Below are 14,576 nucleotides of genomic sequence, written 5' to 3'. Positions count from 1 at the left end.
GCATCCCACAGTCGAGGCTGTATATGCCAACGGTATCCACCCATACACAGGTTTGTACAATCTTCAGCTTCGAGACAAATCTCCGCTGTCGCTTTCCCGTGAGCCAAGTGTGCAGCATTGTGCAGCTTTTCTGCATTGAGCGATTTCATTATAAAATAACCAACAGCTGTATAGCCTGTCTTAAGAATGCATGCAACATAAGATGCGTCAATGAAAAATGAAAAATATTTATTCAATGGGACATTGTCCAAACACTGCTTGCAGAAAGTAAATGACATTATGACAATTAGGGGCACACACTAATCTATCTCTTCATCTTCCCATCCCCTCTACCCTCCTGCTTTTCCTTCTTTTATTTGAATTTCTTTCTCTTTCCTTGTCCTTCCACTATTTTCATGTTCCTTATTCTTGCTCCTGTCCACTTTCTGTTCATTCTCTTTCTTCACTTTAATTTGCTTCCGGTTTTCACCTACTTCCCTCCAATATCTATCAAAACTGTTCTCTTATTGTGTCCTTTGAGTTTAAACTTCCTGGAATCTGATTCCTTGCTGTCTTTATGAATTATTTATATTGTCGCTGTCTATCATTTTCTCTCATTCTCATTTCCCTCTTTCTCATACTTTATTTTTATCCCTTTGCCCACTCTACCTTTTTCCTCTTTCTTTCACTCCCGCACTTGTTCCACCTTTTCAATCTCCTCCTCCCTTTGGCTTTCTCTGTTTCTGTTTTGCATTCATTCTTTCCTTTTTATTTTCACGAATTCTTCCCCTTTCTCTCTATTTAACAATTTGCTGCTACTTTTCTATCATTAACCTCTCCTCTCTCACCTTCTCTTCATTCCTCCCACCTTCCATCTCTTCTGTCTCTCACCTTTTCTCAATCGCTCCTGACTTGTCCACTTCCTCTTTATCTCTCCTAACTTTCTCACTTTCCCTCAATCTCTCTCACCTTCTTTCCACCTCTCCTGTCTCCCACTTTCTTGTCATCATTCGCATCTCTCACCTTCTCACCAAATCCTCCATCTCCCGCCTTCTCTTTGTCTCTTCCATTTCCCACCGGCTGTCTGTTTCTCCCATCTCCTACTGTCTCACTCGTCTTCTCCTCATGTCTCCTGTCTCTTACATTGTCTCTATCTCTCTCATTTCCCAACTTCTCCCCATTTCTCCTATTTTCCACCTGCTCTCTGTCTCCCATCTCCCACCTCTCCATCTCTACGATCTCTTACCTTGTCTCTCCCTCTCTTCCATCTCCACCTTCTCTCCATCTCTCACCTGCTCTCTCTCTCTCTCCCCCCCATCTCTCCATCTGTCTGATTTTGTTTCTAGCACAAAGTCCGTCTGCAGCCGATGCCCTGCAGCAAGCTTTCACTGGGGTCCAGCAGTACACCGGTAACTGCATTTCTCATTTGCTTGTATGCTTTTAGACAGGAGCGATGTTTCCTGATAAAATTGATGACCCTTTTGGACTTTACAGAGTTGATCAACTCTGCTTTAATGTGTGCTTCCTGGGTGAAAGTTCAACCTTCAACACAGTACCTATCCAGTCAGGAGTATCTCTGAGGTTTCAACTTATCAGCTTCTTTTCCAAGCTGCTGTCAGTTTTACGGGAATGAAGGGTCACAGGGAGATGAGGTGGCCCAATGGTTCACTCTCTCGAGTGCTCAAGCAGGACTGTAAACAGGCAAGGATGGTCTGATGGAGAAGCAACATGACTGACTCTTTCCCCAGGAGTGATCTCCTGCTAGTAATTTTTTTTTTAAAAACCCCAAAATACCTGCATTTTGAAGAACAGTAGCAGTACACTAAGGTACAGATGGATCTTGAGTCGAAAAGTCTGGCTCTGGAAAAGCGCAGCAGGTCAGGCAGCATCTGAGGAGCAGGAGAGTCAATGTTTTTGGGCATAAGCCCTTCATCAGGAATTCATCAGACATTCCTGATGAAGGGCTTATGCCCGAAACGTCAACTCTCCTGCTCCTCGGATACTGCCTGACCTGCTGCGCTTTTCCAGAGCCAGACGTTTTGACTCTGACTCTCCAGCATCTGCAGTCCTTACTTTCTCCTACAGATGGATTGAGGTGATTAAGTGCATGAAACACAACATGTTAGTGTGTAGGCACAGCAAGTGATTATGTTCTATGTTCATTATAGAGTCATACAGCATGGGAACAGACCCTTCGGTCCAACCAGTCCATGCCGAACGTAATCCCAAATTAAACTAGTTCCACTTGCCTGCTCCTGGCCCATATTCCTTCAAACCTTTCCTATTCATGCACCTATCCAAATATCTTTTAAACATTGTAACTGTGCCCACATCCACCACTTCCTCAGGAAGTTCATTCCACATGCGAACCACCCGCTGTGTAAACAAATTGCCCCTCATGTCTTCTGTAAATCCCTCTCCTCTCACTTTGAAAATGTGCTCCCTAGTCTTGAAATCCCCCATCCTAGGGGAAAGACACCGACCATTAGTCCTATCTATACCCCCTTGATTTTATAATCCTCTACAAGGTCACCTCTCAACCTCCTACGCTCCAGTGAAAAAAGTCTCAGCCTATCCGGCCTTTCTTTGTAATTTAAATCTTCCAAACCTGGCAACATCCTGGAAGATCTCTTCTGAACCCTCTCCAGCTTAGTAATATCCTTCCTATAACTGGGCAACCAGAACTGGACACAATATTCCAGAAGAGGCTTCTCTGAGATAGTGAGGACTGCAGATGCTGGAGAAGTCCGAGAAAGGCCTCACCAACTCCTATACTCAAAGGGCTGAGCAAGGAAGGCAAGCATGCCAAATGTGTCTTTAACCACACTGTCTATATGTGATGCAAACTTCAAAGAATAATATACCCTGAGGCCCCTCAGTTCTACAACACAGCCCATCAAGAGGAGTGGAATATTTAAACAAAGATAAAACAAAGAACTGTGGGTGCTGAAGATCTCAAATGAAAGCAGAACAAAAGCCGAAATTGCTGGAGAAACTCAGCAGATCTGGCAGCATTTGTGGGGAGAGAATCAAAGTTAATGTTTCGAGTCCAGTGACTTTTCTTCAGAATAGGTTCTTCTCAAGTGGGGTCACCGGACTCAAAATGTTAACTCTGTTTCTTTCTTTCTCTCTCTCTCTCTCTCTCTCTCTCTCCCCACAGATGCTGCCAGACCTGCTGAGTTTCTTCAGCAATTTCTAGTTTTGTATTGCAGTTATGCTTCAGCTTAACAGTGAGATGACATCTCAAACACTGTGTGTGGTTTTTGTCACCTTTTTAAGAAAGGGTATAAATATCTTGCTGGTGATTCACAGGAGGGTTCACTTGATTGATAACTGGAATGACGGAGTTTGTCTTATGAGGGAATGTTGGGCAGACTTGTTTGGAAGAGTGGGAGGTGATTTGATTGAAGATCCTTAAAACAGTCTTGACAAAGTGGACAGAGGAAGGATGTTTCCTTTCGTTGGTGAGTCCAAAACTAAGGAGCACTGTTTAAAAACTAAGGGGTTTTCAGGACAGAGAAGAGGATAATGTTTTCCTCTCAGAGGGCTGTGTGACTTTGGAACTCTCTGCCTCAGAAGGCGATGGGGAAAGGAGTCATTAACTATCTTTAAGATGGCAGGGGGTGGGGGAGAGATTGCTGTTAGGCAAACAGAGTTGAAGTTTATCAGGCATAGATGGCAACAAGGAATTCGAAACAGAAGCAGATAGGGTCATGATTTTATTGAGTGGGGGGAGGAGAAAGTTTGATGGGCCGAATGGTCTACTTCTGTTCGTAATGTGTTAGCTTGGAGATGGTCAGGGAGTGAGTGGCAGGGAAAAATGTGGTTGGGTTACTCACAACCGTGCTAAAGGAAGTTTGTTTGCTGTATTCAATGGTTTACTCTCTTTTCTCTCTTCTTTCTGATGAAAAGCCATGTATCCAACAGCGATTGCCCAGATCAGTCAAGCATTTCCACAGCCGCCACCAGTCATAACACAACAAAGGGAAGGTGAGTCACAGCTCAGCAAATCTCTGAGACTATAACACCCACAAAGCTTCATGGAGACACTTTCAATCAATTCCACATCAGATACAGTTCAGGCTTCCCATGTTGCAAAGCTAGCAACCATAACTTGCATTGGGGTAAGCACCTTCAACACAACTCAGACCGAATTCAAACAACTCCAGCCCCAGCCGACCCTCTGTGTGGAGTTTGCACATTCTCCCCGTGTTTTCTCCGGGTGCTTCAGTTCGCTCCTACAGTCCAAAGATGTGCACCTCAGGTGGATTGGCCATACTGAAATTGTCCCGCAGTGTTCAGGTATGTGCAGGCTGGTTGGATTAGCCATGGAAAATATAGGGCTATGGGATTATGTTAGGGCACCGGCTCTAGGTGGGATGCCCTGCAGAAGGTCAGTGCAGATTTGATGGACCAAATGGCCTCTTTCTGCACTGTAGGGGTTCTATGATTCTATGAGCCCGCACTGGCAAAACCCAAATAAAAGGTCTGCTGTTTGATTCTGAAATGGGGCAGCACTTGATAAACAATCACGAATGTGCCAATGGCTGCACTAGCAACCAGTTTGAGTTGAGTTTGTGATGTGGCTCGCTTTCACTTGTTAGAAGTGACACACTTTCATACAGACAGGATCATTCTGTGCAGGCACAAGGAATATGTTGAAACTTCATGTCTCATTTGAATTACCCCAGAGCTTGGAATCCTATTTCTGTCTCTACAGCAATGTCCCTGGTTGACTTAACAAATGATCAGCACCCTTTCTCCTGTTGTATAAATCACTGCGATTGTTTGAAATTTGGCATTCTTGCATTTGTCCTGATGGGTGCCAGATGTAAAGCTCCAGCAACAGTCAGGTTGTGTGTTGGTCATCCACCATTCGAAAGTGCTTCATGACAGAGTGGTCAAACAATATTTGCCACCACGCCACGTAACAGGACAGGGGACTAAAAAGCTTGATGATGCTAAAAGGAGGGAGCGCGGGGGACAGGTTTAGGGACGTAGTTCCAGAGCTTGGGGCCCATTAACCCAAGGCTTGGCTTCCATCAATGGTGCAGAGAAAAATGACCAACTTTCGAGAGGGTACATTTTAATGTTACCCATGATCTCCCATAGACATATTTCCCCTCTAGTGTCCTGTCACCCTATAACTGTTTTCATTGGAGAAAAGAAGGTTTAGGGGTGACTTGATAGAGGTGTACAAGATGATTAGGGGTTTAGATAGGGTTGACCATGAGAACCTTTTTCCACATATGGAGTCAGCTATTACGAGGGAGCATAGCTTTAAATTAAGGGGTGGTAGGTATAGGTCAGATGTTAGGGGTAGATTCTTTACTCAGCGAGTCGTGAGTTCATGGAATGCCCTGCCAGTAGCAGTGGTGGACTCTCCCTCTTTATGAGCATTTAAATGGGCATTGGATAGGCATATGGAGGATAGTGGGCTAGTGTAGGTTAGGTGGGCTTGGATCGGCGCAACATCGAGGGCCAAAGGGCCTGTACTGCGCTGTATTCTTCTATGTTAACTCACCCATTGTAACCCCTCTCACTCATGCCTTTGAGTCAGCCTAATGCCCTGTAAATCTGGGACATACTCGCGATGTTTGAAGTGATGGCAGCACGTAGCTGAGTGGTTAGTACGGCACCAGGGACCTGGGTTCAATTCCACCCTTGGGTGACTGTCTGTGTGGGTTTCCTCCAGGTGCTCTGGTTTCCTCCTACAATCCAAAGATGTGCAGGTCAGGTGAATTGGCCAAGTTAAATTGCCCATAGCATTAGGTGCATTAGTCAGGGTTAAATGTCAGGACATGGGTCTGGGTGGATTACTCTTCAGAGGGTCGGTGTGGACTTGTTGGGTCAAATGGTCTGTTTCCACACTGTAAGGATTCTGATGTTTATTGGTCTATTATTAAGCTCTTTATGAAAGTAACTGAGTTCTTTTATTAAGCTTCTCTTGTTCAACAGCAGGATTAGAATTTCTTCAAAGTGTCTTCAAAGATTACCCCCAATTTTCTTTAACCGCGGGGTTAGCCTAGTGGCTGCTCTGTGCAGCGTTTTATGTTCCTCGCTGCTGACATCTCTTTTTGTCTCTCCTTATCCAGGGCCAGAGGGCTGCAACCTTTTCATTTACCATCTGCCCCAGGAGTTCGGGGATAGTGAACTCATGCAGATGTTTCTGCCCTTTGGCTCCGTCATTTCGTCCAAGGTCTTCATGGACCGAGCCACCAATCAGAGTAAATGCTTCGGTGAGTCTGGCTAGCCGCTGCAGGAGGTGTCACCCCACGTCGGTGATGTCCGAGACGGACGGTTACTATCAACACGTCGGAGAACTTAGCGTTTTTCGGTGAAACTGCACGGTCTCTGGAATCACCAGTTTAATACGTTACGGCTAGGGTAGAAGTTGGGAAGGTATGAGGGAAAGGAGCAATTTGAAGTGATGTGTGAAGGAAGCAAGGGTGTTTGGAGAAAAACCTTTTCCCATTCAGCGAGTAATTAGGGTCTGGAATGCGCTGCCAGGGAATGTGGTGGAGGCCTGTTCAACTGAGACACTGAAGAGGGCATCGGATGATAATTTGCTTAGAAATAAGGGTTTGGGAGAAGAAATTGAGGACTGACACTATGTAATGCTGCCCGTTTGAAGAGCCCATGCGAGTGTGATGGGCTGAACGGCCTCCTTCTAGCCTGTAACAATTCTGTGATCTTTCCTTCTGGCAAAGACTGTGAGCACTGACTGGCAGTTGGGAAGGACAACTTTCAGTGTAGGTGCCAAGAGATACACCAAATCTGTGCACAGCAAGATCCCACCATGTAATAATGGCCAGTTGACCTGATACCTTCAGTAGTGCTGACTGAGGGATAAATGTTGACCAAGGCGGAAGGGAGGATTCCCCTGAGACCCGGCAAGTAGTGCCATGGGATTGTTTGAGGGCAGAGTCTTCGATTAAGATCTAATTGGAGAGATGGCACCCCAAACAGTGCAGCACTCACTCAGCACTCCATCTGCATAAGGGAAAGGGGATTGTACTGTTCCAGTGATACTGGATTTAATAATCCAGTACTCCAGGTCAATGCTGTGGGAACATGGGCTCAAACCCCATCACAGTTGCTGTTGGAATTTAAAATCAGTCACTAAATCTGGAATTAAAAACTGATGGCTGTAACGGCCATCAATTGCCATTTTGTAAACAAAGCTCTGGGTTACCATCATGCCCTTTAAGGAAGGAAATCTGCCCTCCTTACTCCTGTGTAACTCCAGATCCACACCTGACTCCAGGATTGACTCTCTGAGCAAGCCCCTCAGTTCAAGGGAACAAAGGGACAGGCAACAAATACTGTTCTGACCAACAACACCCACATCCTTGAAAGGATGATCAAACAAAAGCCCCTTGACTGAGATTTGAACCCAGAATCTTCCCATTTAAAGGTGAGTGTCACAGAGTCAGAGAGATCTACAGCATGGGAACAGGCCCAACTTGTCAGTGCTGCTCAGCTTTCACAATTTAACCTAGTCCCTTTTGCTTGCACCTGCCCAAATGTTTCTTAAATGTCAAAATTGTAGTTGCCTCCACTGCTACCTCTGGTAGCCTGGTCCTGACACTCCCCATCCTCTGTGTGAAACAAATTGCCCCTCTGGACCTTTTGTACCTCTCCCCTCTCACCTTAAACCTATACCCTCTAGTTTTAGACTCCAGTGCCTCGGGGAAACGCTATTATTATAACTGAGCAACAAGAATGCCGCTCCTGAGTTTTTTTTTCAAAAATGGTATCAATACTGCGAGTTTTTAAAATCCAACCTAAGGCATCCGTGAATGATCATTTTGTTGAGATGAGGAGGAATGCCTTCATTCAGAAGCTGGTGAGTCTTTGGGATTCTCTTGGTGGTGGAAACTCAATTCTAGAACAAGTTCAAGACAAAGTTAAAAATCGCACAACACCAGGTTATAGTCCAACAGGTTTAATTGGAAGCACTAGCTTTTGGAGCGACGCTCCTTCATCAGGTGGTTGTGGAGGACACAACTATAAGGCACAGAATTTATAGCAAAAGTTTACAGAGTGATGTAACTGAAATTATACATTGAAAAATACCTTGATTGTCTGTTGAGTCTTTCATCTGTTCGAATACCATGATAGCTTCACTTCTTTCACGTGTAAATCACAAAACCTTTTTTTAAAAGTTGCATTCTCAGGTTAGCTATTGACAATGGTGATTGCTGGACAATATGTTGAAGGTGTTAGTCCCCTGTGTTCTCTGTCTATGCCATGATGTTTAGATTGATTCTAATCTAAAAAGTGAGAAAACAGAGTTTTACATGAATTCATACAATTTTTGAGCTCAGAGTTCTACATGAATGCGTGCAGTTTTTGAGCAAAGTACAATGTAACTCTGGAAGCACAAATTCACCCCACAAAATATATGTGTGCATGTGGGTCTTTGTCTGTCTGTATGTGTGTGTCTGGGGTGGGGGGGTTGTGAGTGTCTGTGAGAGAGAGTGTGTATGTGTGTGCATGAGTGTAGAGTGGTCTGAGTCTCTGAGAGGATGCTTGTGTGGGTGTAGGAGTGTGTGTGTCTGTAAGGGTGTGTGTGAGTGTCTGTGTGCGTGTCTGTGTATATGTGTATCCATGTGTATGTGTGTGTGTGTGTGTCTGTAAACTCTGTTTTCTCACTTTTTAGATTAGAATCAATCTAAACATCATGGCACAGACAGAGAACATGGGGACTAACACCTTCAACATATTGTCTAGCTAACGCCCATTGTTACAGCTAACCTGAGAATGCAACTTTTAAAAAAAGGTTTTGTGATTTACACGTGAAAGAAGTGAAGCTATCATGGTATTCGAACAGATGAAAGACTCAACAGACAATCAAGGTATTTTTCAATGTATAATTTCAGTTACATCACACTGTAACTTTTTGCTATAAATTCTGTGCCTTATAATTGTGTCCTCCACAACCACCTGATGACGGAGCGGCGCTTTGAAAGCTAGTGCTTCCAATTAAACCAGTTGGAACATAACCTGGTGTTGTGTGATTTTTAACTTTGTACACCCCAGTCCAACGCCGTCATCTCCAAATTGTAAGTTCAAAACAGAAATTGAGGTGTTTCTGGACACTTTTAACATTAAGGGATATGGAGATTGTGTAGGAAAACTAGCACTGGGCCGTGGTTTAGCATGATGGAACAGGCCCATTGGGCTGAATGGCCTACTACTGGTCCTATGTTCTTATTTCTCAATCCATTCTTCCCTCTCCAGCTAATTCAGCCTTGCAGGTATTCTGCAGAATTTACTTCACTTGGATTACTCAACCAGCCAGACTTCCTGATGTTACTCTGTGGTGGGCAATGCTGCCACCCAGTGGAGCCGTGGAAAATTGGAATCAGTGTCAGGCTAGAGCAGCTTGACAGATCAGTGTATCAGACTGGGTGGAGCTGCAGCATTCAGAATCAGTTTCCCACCCGTAATGTACACACCTTTCATGGTGCATCCATTCGCTGCTCCATTGCAGTACATGATAAAGCAAGGTTTACCTTTTGCAATGCTGTTTCAGAGTTTGGTTTCTCAACTTGAGAGTGTTTTGTGTGCCAAACACAGGCTTAAAGGTTGAAGCGTTTACTAGAATGGTAGCAGGGATGCGAAACCCCAGTTTTGTCAGGATACTGAAGGAGCAAGCTTGGTGTGGTTTGAGTGGTGTCCGCAGTCAATGAGTTCCTTGCAGCGATTGGCATCTCTCAGGATCCCCTCTTGCCTGGCCTAACATGAACAATATTGAACACCTTCTTCCAATATTTGTCTTTACAGCTTTGGATCTTATATTTGTTTGGTTAGTTGAATTTGTGTGATAGTTCTCCTTCTAGCGGAGATGCTGAAGGAGTAATCCGTTAGCGGTGTTCAGGATCTTGAAGCGTTTTGCTGAAGTAAACCAGCCAAAACTATTTGCAGTCAGTAAGCTGACAGTGTAGATTTACAGAGTTTTGACAGCCTATTCTTGAAAGCATGGCTGAAAAGGCTTGTGGAAGCAAATGTAATTTCTTTTTGGAAGAGAATTTCCTAAGCGCTTGATAGGGAATGCTTTGCAAATCTGCAAAGGGGTTGAATGATGGCTCAGTGGTTAGCACTGCTGCCTCACAACACCAGTGTCCTCGGTTCGATTCCACCTTCAGGCGACTTGACTGTCTAAAGTCTGTACGTTCTCCCTGTGTCCCAGTGAGTTCCTTCAAGATGCTCTGGTTTCCTCTCACAGTCCAAAGATGTGCAGGTTAGGGTGGATTGGCCACGCTAAATTGCACATTGCGTTCAGAGATGTGTAGGTTAGGTGCATCAGTCAGGGGTAAATGTAAAATAATAGGGTAGAGGAATGGGAATGGGTCTGGGTGGGATATTCTTTGGAGGTTTGGTGTGGACTTGTTTGCACACGGTAGGGATTCTATGAAATGCATTACCTCACACTTAAGAGAGTGGTCATGTGATACTCTTTCACGTCACATAGAGAAATCCCCCAAAGGCTTCGAGATTCAACATGCTGAAGTGCAAACAGCAGGCAAAAATGGCAGTAAGACCGTTCCAACCCCCCTGACCAGTTGATCTGTTTTCCAACCCATTGACTGGAGGGGGGAAGAATGTTGGCCAAGGCATCAGGAGAGCTCCAGACCTTCCCTCACATAGTGTCTGCATTGGATCTTTAATCGCACAACCTCACATTACTGTCCACATTTTATCTCGAAGAGGGTAGTGCTGGAAAAGTATAGGTGGTCAGGCAAGCATCCGAGGAGCAGAAGAATCGACGTTTCGAGCATAAGCCCTTTATCCAGTGTTACAGTCCTCCCACAAAACTGCTCTGAACTATCAGCCAAGTTTCATGGCTTAGTCTCAAGAGTACAGGTTCAGCCTGAAGTGTAGTGTCTCAGAGGCGAAAGTGCTGCCAGTGTGACAGGGTGGGAGATGGAAGAGAGTAGACAATTCTTGCTTTTCCTTTTTTTTAATTGTCACCTGATTGTCTTCCTTCCTGCTTTGATCTCTCACTGGGTGAGCCTGAACAGGAAAGAGTTGAGGAGGAATTCCTTCTCTTAGAGGGGAGTGAAATTGTGGAATTCTTCACTGCGAAGGGTTGGGCCATGAGGTATATTCAAGGCTGAGACAGACAGATATTTACTCAGGAAGGGAATGAAAGGTTATGGGGAAAAGGCAGGAAGGTGGAGTTGAGGATTACCTCATGAATCTCACTGAACATTCGTTCAGACTGTATGGGTTGAATTGCCAACTGCAGCTCCTAGGTTTTATGGACGTTCACGGGTCTCACAGGTTTGCTTTAGCTTCTCTGAGTGGCCATTACTGCTGTCAACCTCAGCAATGGATGCCAACAAGATGCTTGGCTTTCTCATGGTTCAGCCCTGGCCTATCAGCATTGCCAGTGAGGGCAGTCTTCATGGTCAATTCAGAGTTGCCAGTGACAAGGTGCTAATGAGGCAGGCACTTTGTTGAGCTGCTGGGGTCTGGGTGGTCAAAGTCCACTTACGGTAACTGTTCCAGGATTCCTGACCCAGTGCTGATGAAGAAACGGCTGTTTGAACCTGAGTCCGGATGGGGCGTGATTTGAAGAAGGACTTGGTGATGGTACCGCTCCCATGATTCCCCTGTCCTTGCCCTTCGTGCTGGTGAAAACCATGGGCTTGGGTGGTGTGCGATGTCGGGATGTGGGATTCACGAACAAACCCAACGTGTCCTTCTCTGAAATGGGATTGCAATGGCGGTCGTTGAATTGCTGGTTGGGGCTGGTTTGAATTCACTTTGTACCCCAGGGGCAGCAGGAAATTGTAAGAACCCATGGTCCCTCAGGTTGAGAATGATCAGGCCCCTGTGCAGCTCAGGTTTTGAATCATTAGGATATAGGATCACTTGGTAAATGATAACCTCAGCCTAGTGGCTGTGTGTGGAGGTACACTACCGCCTATTGTAAGAGGGAAGAAAATACCTCCAGCCTCAACGGGGAAAAGAGAAACAATTACATTGCCCATCTCATGAAGTGGATTCCCTCACTTTTACATGTGTTAAAAACTTCTTCTGCCTCTTCTTATTCTTCAAAGGTTTTGTGAGTTTCGATAATCCCACTAGTGCCCAGGCTGCCATCCAGGCTATGAATGGTTTTCAGATTGGAATGAAGAGGTTAAAAGTCCAGTTAAAACGGCCAAAAGATACCAGTCGCCCGTACTGACTGATCATGATTCAGGGGCAAGAATTTCTGATTTTCTAGGTAAGGTGTAAGCTGTTTGTGTCTTGTCTTCTGTCTTCAGCAAGAGGAGTTCTTTAAGTTTGATGTTTAATTTCTCAAAGTCAGAATAGAACTGCCCAAGGAATCCATTTGTATTTTCATCCTGGTGGAATTTGGGATCGGCATCCTTTGCCACTCCCCCGCAAAAAAAAGCACAAGGCTTGAACATATTACTTTGTATTTTGAACTTGCGCTGCCTATAAACTCTGTTGCGTTCTCCATGGCAACACCTTGCCAATCAGAGTTGACTTGTCAACTAGATTATGGAATATAGAACAGCACAGTTCGGGCCCTTCAACCCTCGATGTTGTGCCAACCTTTCAAGCTACTCTAAGCTCAAACTAATCTTACATACCCTACATTTTACTATCACCAGTGTGCCTATCCAAGAGTCGCTTCACTCTACAACCACCGTTGGCGGGTCATTCCATGCACCCACCATTCTCTATGTGAAGAACCTACCTCTGACATCTCCCCTAAACCTTCTTCCAATCACCTTAAAATTATGTCCCCTCGTGATAGCCATTTCCGCTATGGGAAAACATCTCTGGCTATCTACCTATGCCTCTCATCATCTTGTACCCCTCTATCAAGTCACCTCTCATCCTCTTCGCTCCAATGAGAAAAGCCCAAGCTCCCTTAACCTTTCTTCATAAGACATGCCCTTCAGTCCAGGCAGCATCCTGGTAAACCTCCTCTGCACCCTCTCTAAAGTTTCCACATCCCTCCTCTAATGAGGTGACCAGAACTGAACACATTTTCCATGTGTGGTCTAACCAGGGCTCAGTAGAGCTGTAACATAACCTCGTGGCTCTTAAACTCAATCCCCCTGCTAAGGAAAGCAAACACATCATATGCCTTCTTAACAACCCTGTCAACTTGGGTGGCAACTTTGAGGGATCTATGGATGTGGACCCCAAGATCTAATCAGCATGTTTTTTCCCCCTAATATAAATTGTTGTGATAGTCTAAAATGTTGGTATTCTTGGTATTTGTCCTGATGAGATAAAGAAAAACATTGACACTGCGGTTTTCTTACCAGCAAGATTCAAGCTATGTGTTGTCGTTAGAAGTAGACATCTTGGGATTGCGAGTCATAGAGTCATAGAGATGTACAACATGGAAACAGACCCTTCGGTCCAACCCCGTCCATGCCGACCAGATATCCCAATCCAATCTAGTCCCACCTGTCGGCACCCGGCCCATATCCCTCCAAACCCTTCCTATTCATATACCCATCCAGATGCCTTTTAAATGTTGCAATTGTACCAGCCTCCACCACTTCTTCTGGCAGCTCATTCCATACACGCACCACCCTCTGCGTGAAAAAGTTGCCCCTTAGGTCTCTTTTATATATTTCCCCTCTCACCCCAAACCTATGTCTTCTAGTTCTGGACTCCCTGACCCCAGGGAAAAGATTTTGCCTATTTACCATATCAATGCCCCTCATTATTTTGTAAACCTTCCCCTCAGCCTCCAATGCTCCAGGGAAAACAGCCTCAGCCTCTCCCTGTAGCTCAAATCCTCCAATCTTGGCAACATCCTTGTAAATCTTTTCTGAACCCATTCAAGTTTCTCAACATCTTTCTGATGGGATGGAGACCAGAACTGCATGCAATATTCCAACAGTGGCCTAATCAATGTCCTGTACAACCACAACATGACCTCCCAACTCCTGTACTCAATACTCTGACTAACAAAGGAAAGCATACCATTTGCGTTCTTCACTATCCTATCTACCTGTGACTCCACTTTCAAGGACCTGTGAACCTACACTCCAAAGTCTCTTTGTTCAGCAACTCCCCCCCCTCCCCCCCCCCCCGCAGGCAGACTCTGGAGAAAACCCTTTCCTAATAATTTACATCAGTTTGATCACTTTAAACAACAGTTTGTGGATATTCTCCTCTCTAGAATGAAGTTCATGTTTCAGATTGAAGCAGCTCCTGGGTGGAAAGGGGATCTGAGGCCAGTTTTAAAGTTGATTTGACGCTGACTATGATGATGAGCAGCGGCTATATTTCAGGACAAACAGTCCATACCCTGGGAAGGGTTCTGAAACAACAAGGCAATGGCCTCTGCTCAGTTGGCGATAGGTCTACAGTTGGCTAAATTGCCCCTGGGTCAACCACAAAGTGGCAGCATTCCCACTCCTGACAATCAGAGAGTTTTTATAGCATGGGGTTATAATCACTGGACTGTGAATCCAGCGATCCAGTAAATGTTCTGGGGGCCCGGATTCAAATCCTGCCACAACAGATGATGGAATTTGAATTCAATAAAAACAATCTGGGATTAAGAATCTAATGATGACCATGAAAATTCTGACCATTTAGTCAGA

General features: G+C 45.0%; 1 protein-coding gene across 2 annotated transcripts in view; it reads left to right on the top strand.

Moving 5' to 3' along the window:
* LOC140494736 (CUGBP Elav-like family member 4) overlaps positions 1-14,576 on the top strand; it is a 480,405-nt gene that overhangs the window by 450,610 nt on the left and 15,219 nt on the right. For both annotated transcript variants that reach the window (XM_072594282.1, XM_072594281.1), the window contains exons 8-12: positions 1-50; positions 1,326-1,388; positions 3,892-3,969; positions 6,075-6,218; positions 12,054-12,220. The exon at positions 1-50 is cut by the window's left edge and continues 100 nt beyond it. In XM_072594282.1, the coding sequence (XP_072450383.1) occupies positions 1-50; positions 1,326-1,388; positions 3,892-3,969; positions 6,075-6,218; positions 12,054-12,181 (463 nt within the window). In that variant the 3' untranslated portion in view covers positions 12,182-12,220. The remainder of the gene's footprint in view (positions 51-1,325; positions 1,389-3,891; positions 3,970-6,074; positions 6,219-12,053; positions 12,221-14,576) is intronic.

The sequence above is a fragment of the Chiloscyllium punctatum genome, chromosome 24 (genome assembly GCF_047496795.1).
Source record: "Chiloscyllium punctatum isolate Juve2018m chromosome 24, sChiPun1.3, whole genome shotgun sequence".
Classification (NCBI taxonomy): Eukaryota; Metazoa; Chordata; class Chondrichthyes; order Orectolobiformes; family Hemiscylliidae; genus Chiloscyllium; species Chiloscyllium punctatum.
The sequence above is the reverse complement of the archived record's forward strand: the minus strand, read 5'-3'. Positions and strand labels throughout refer to the sequence as shown.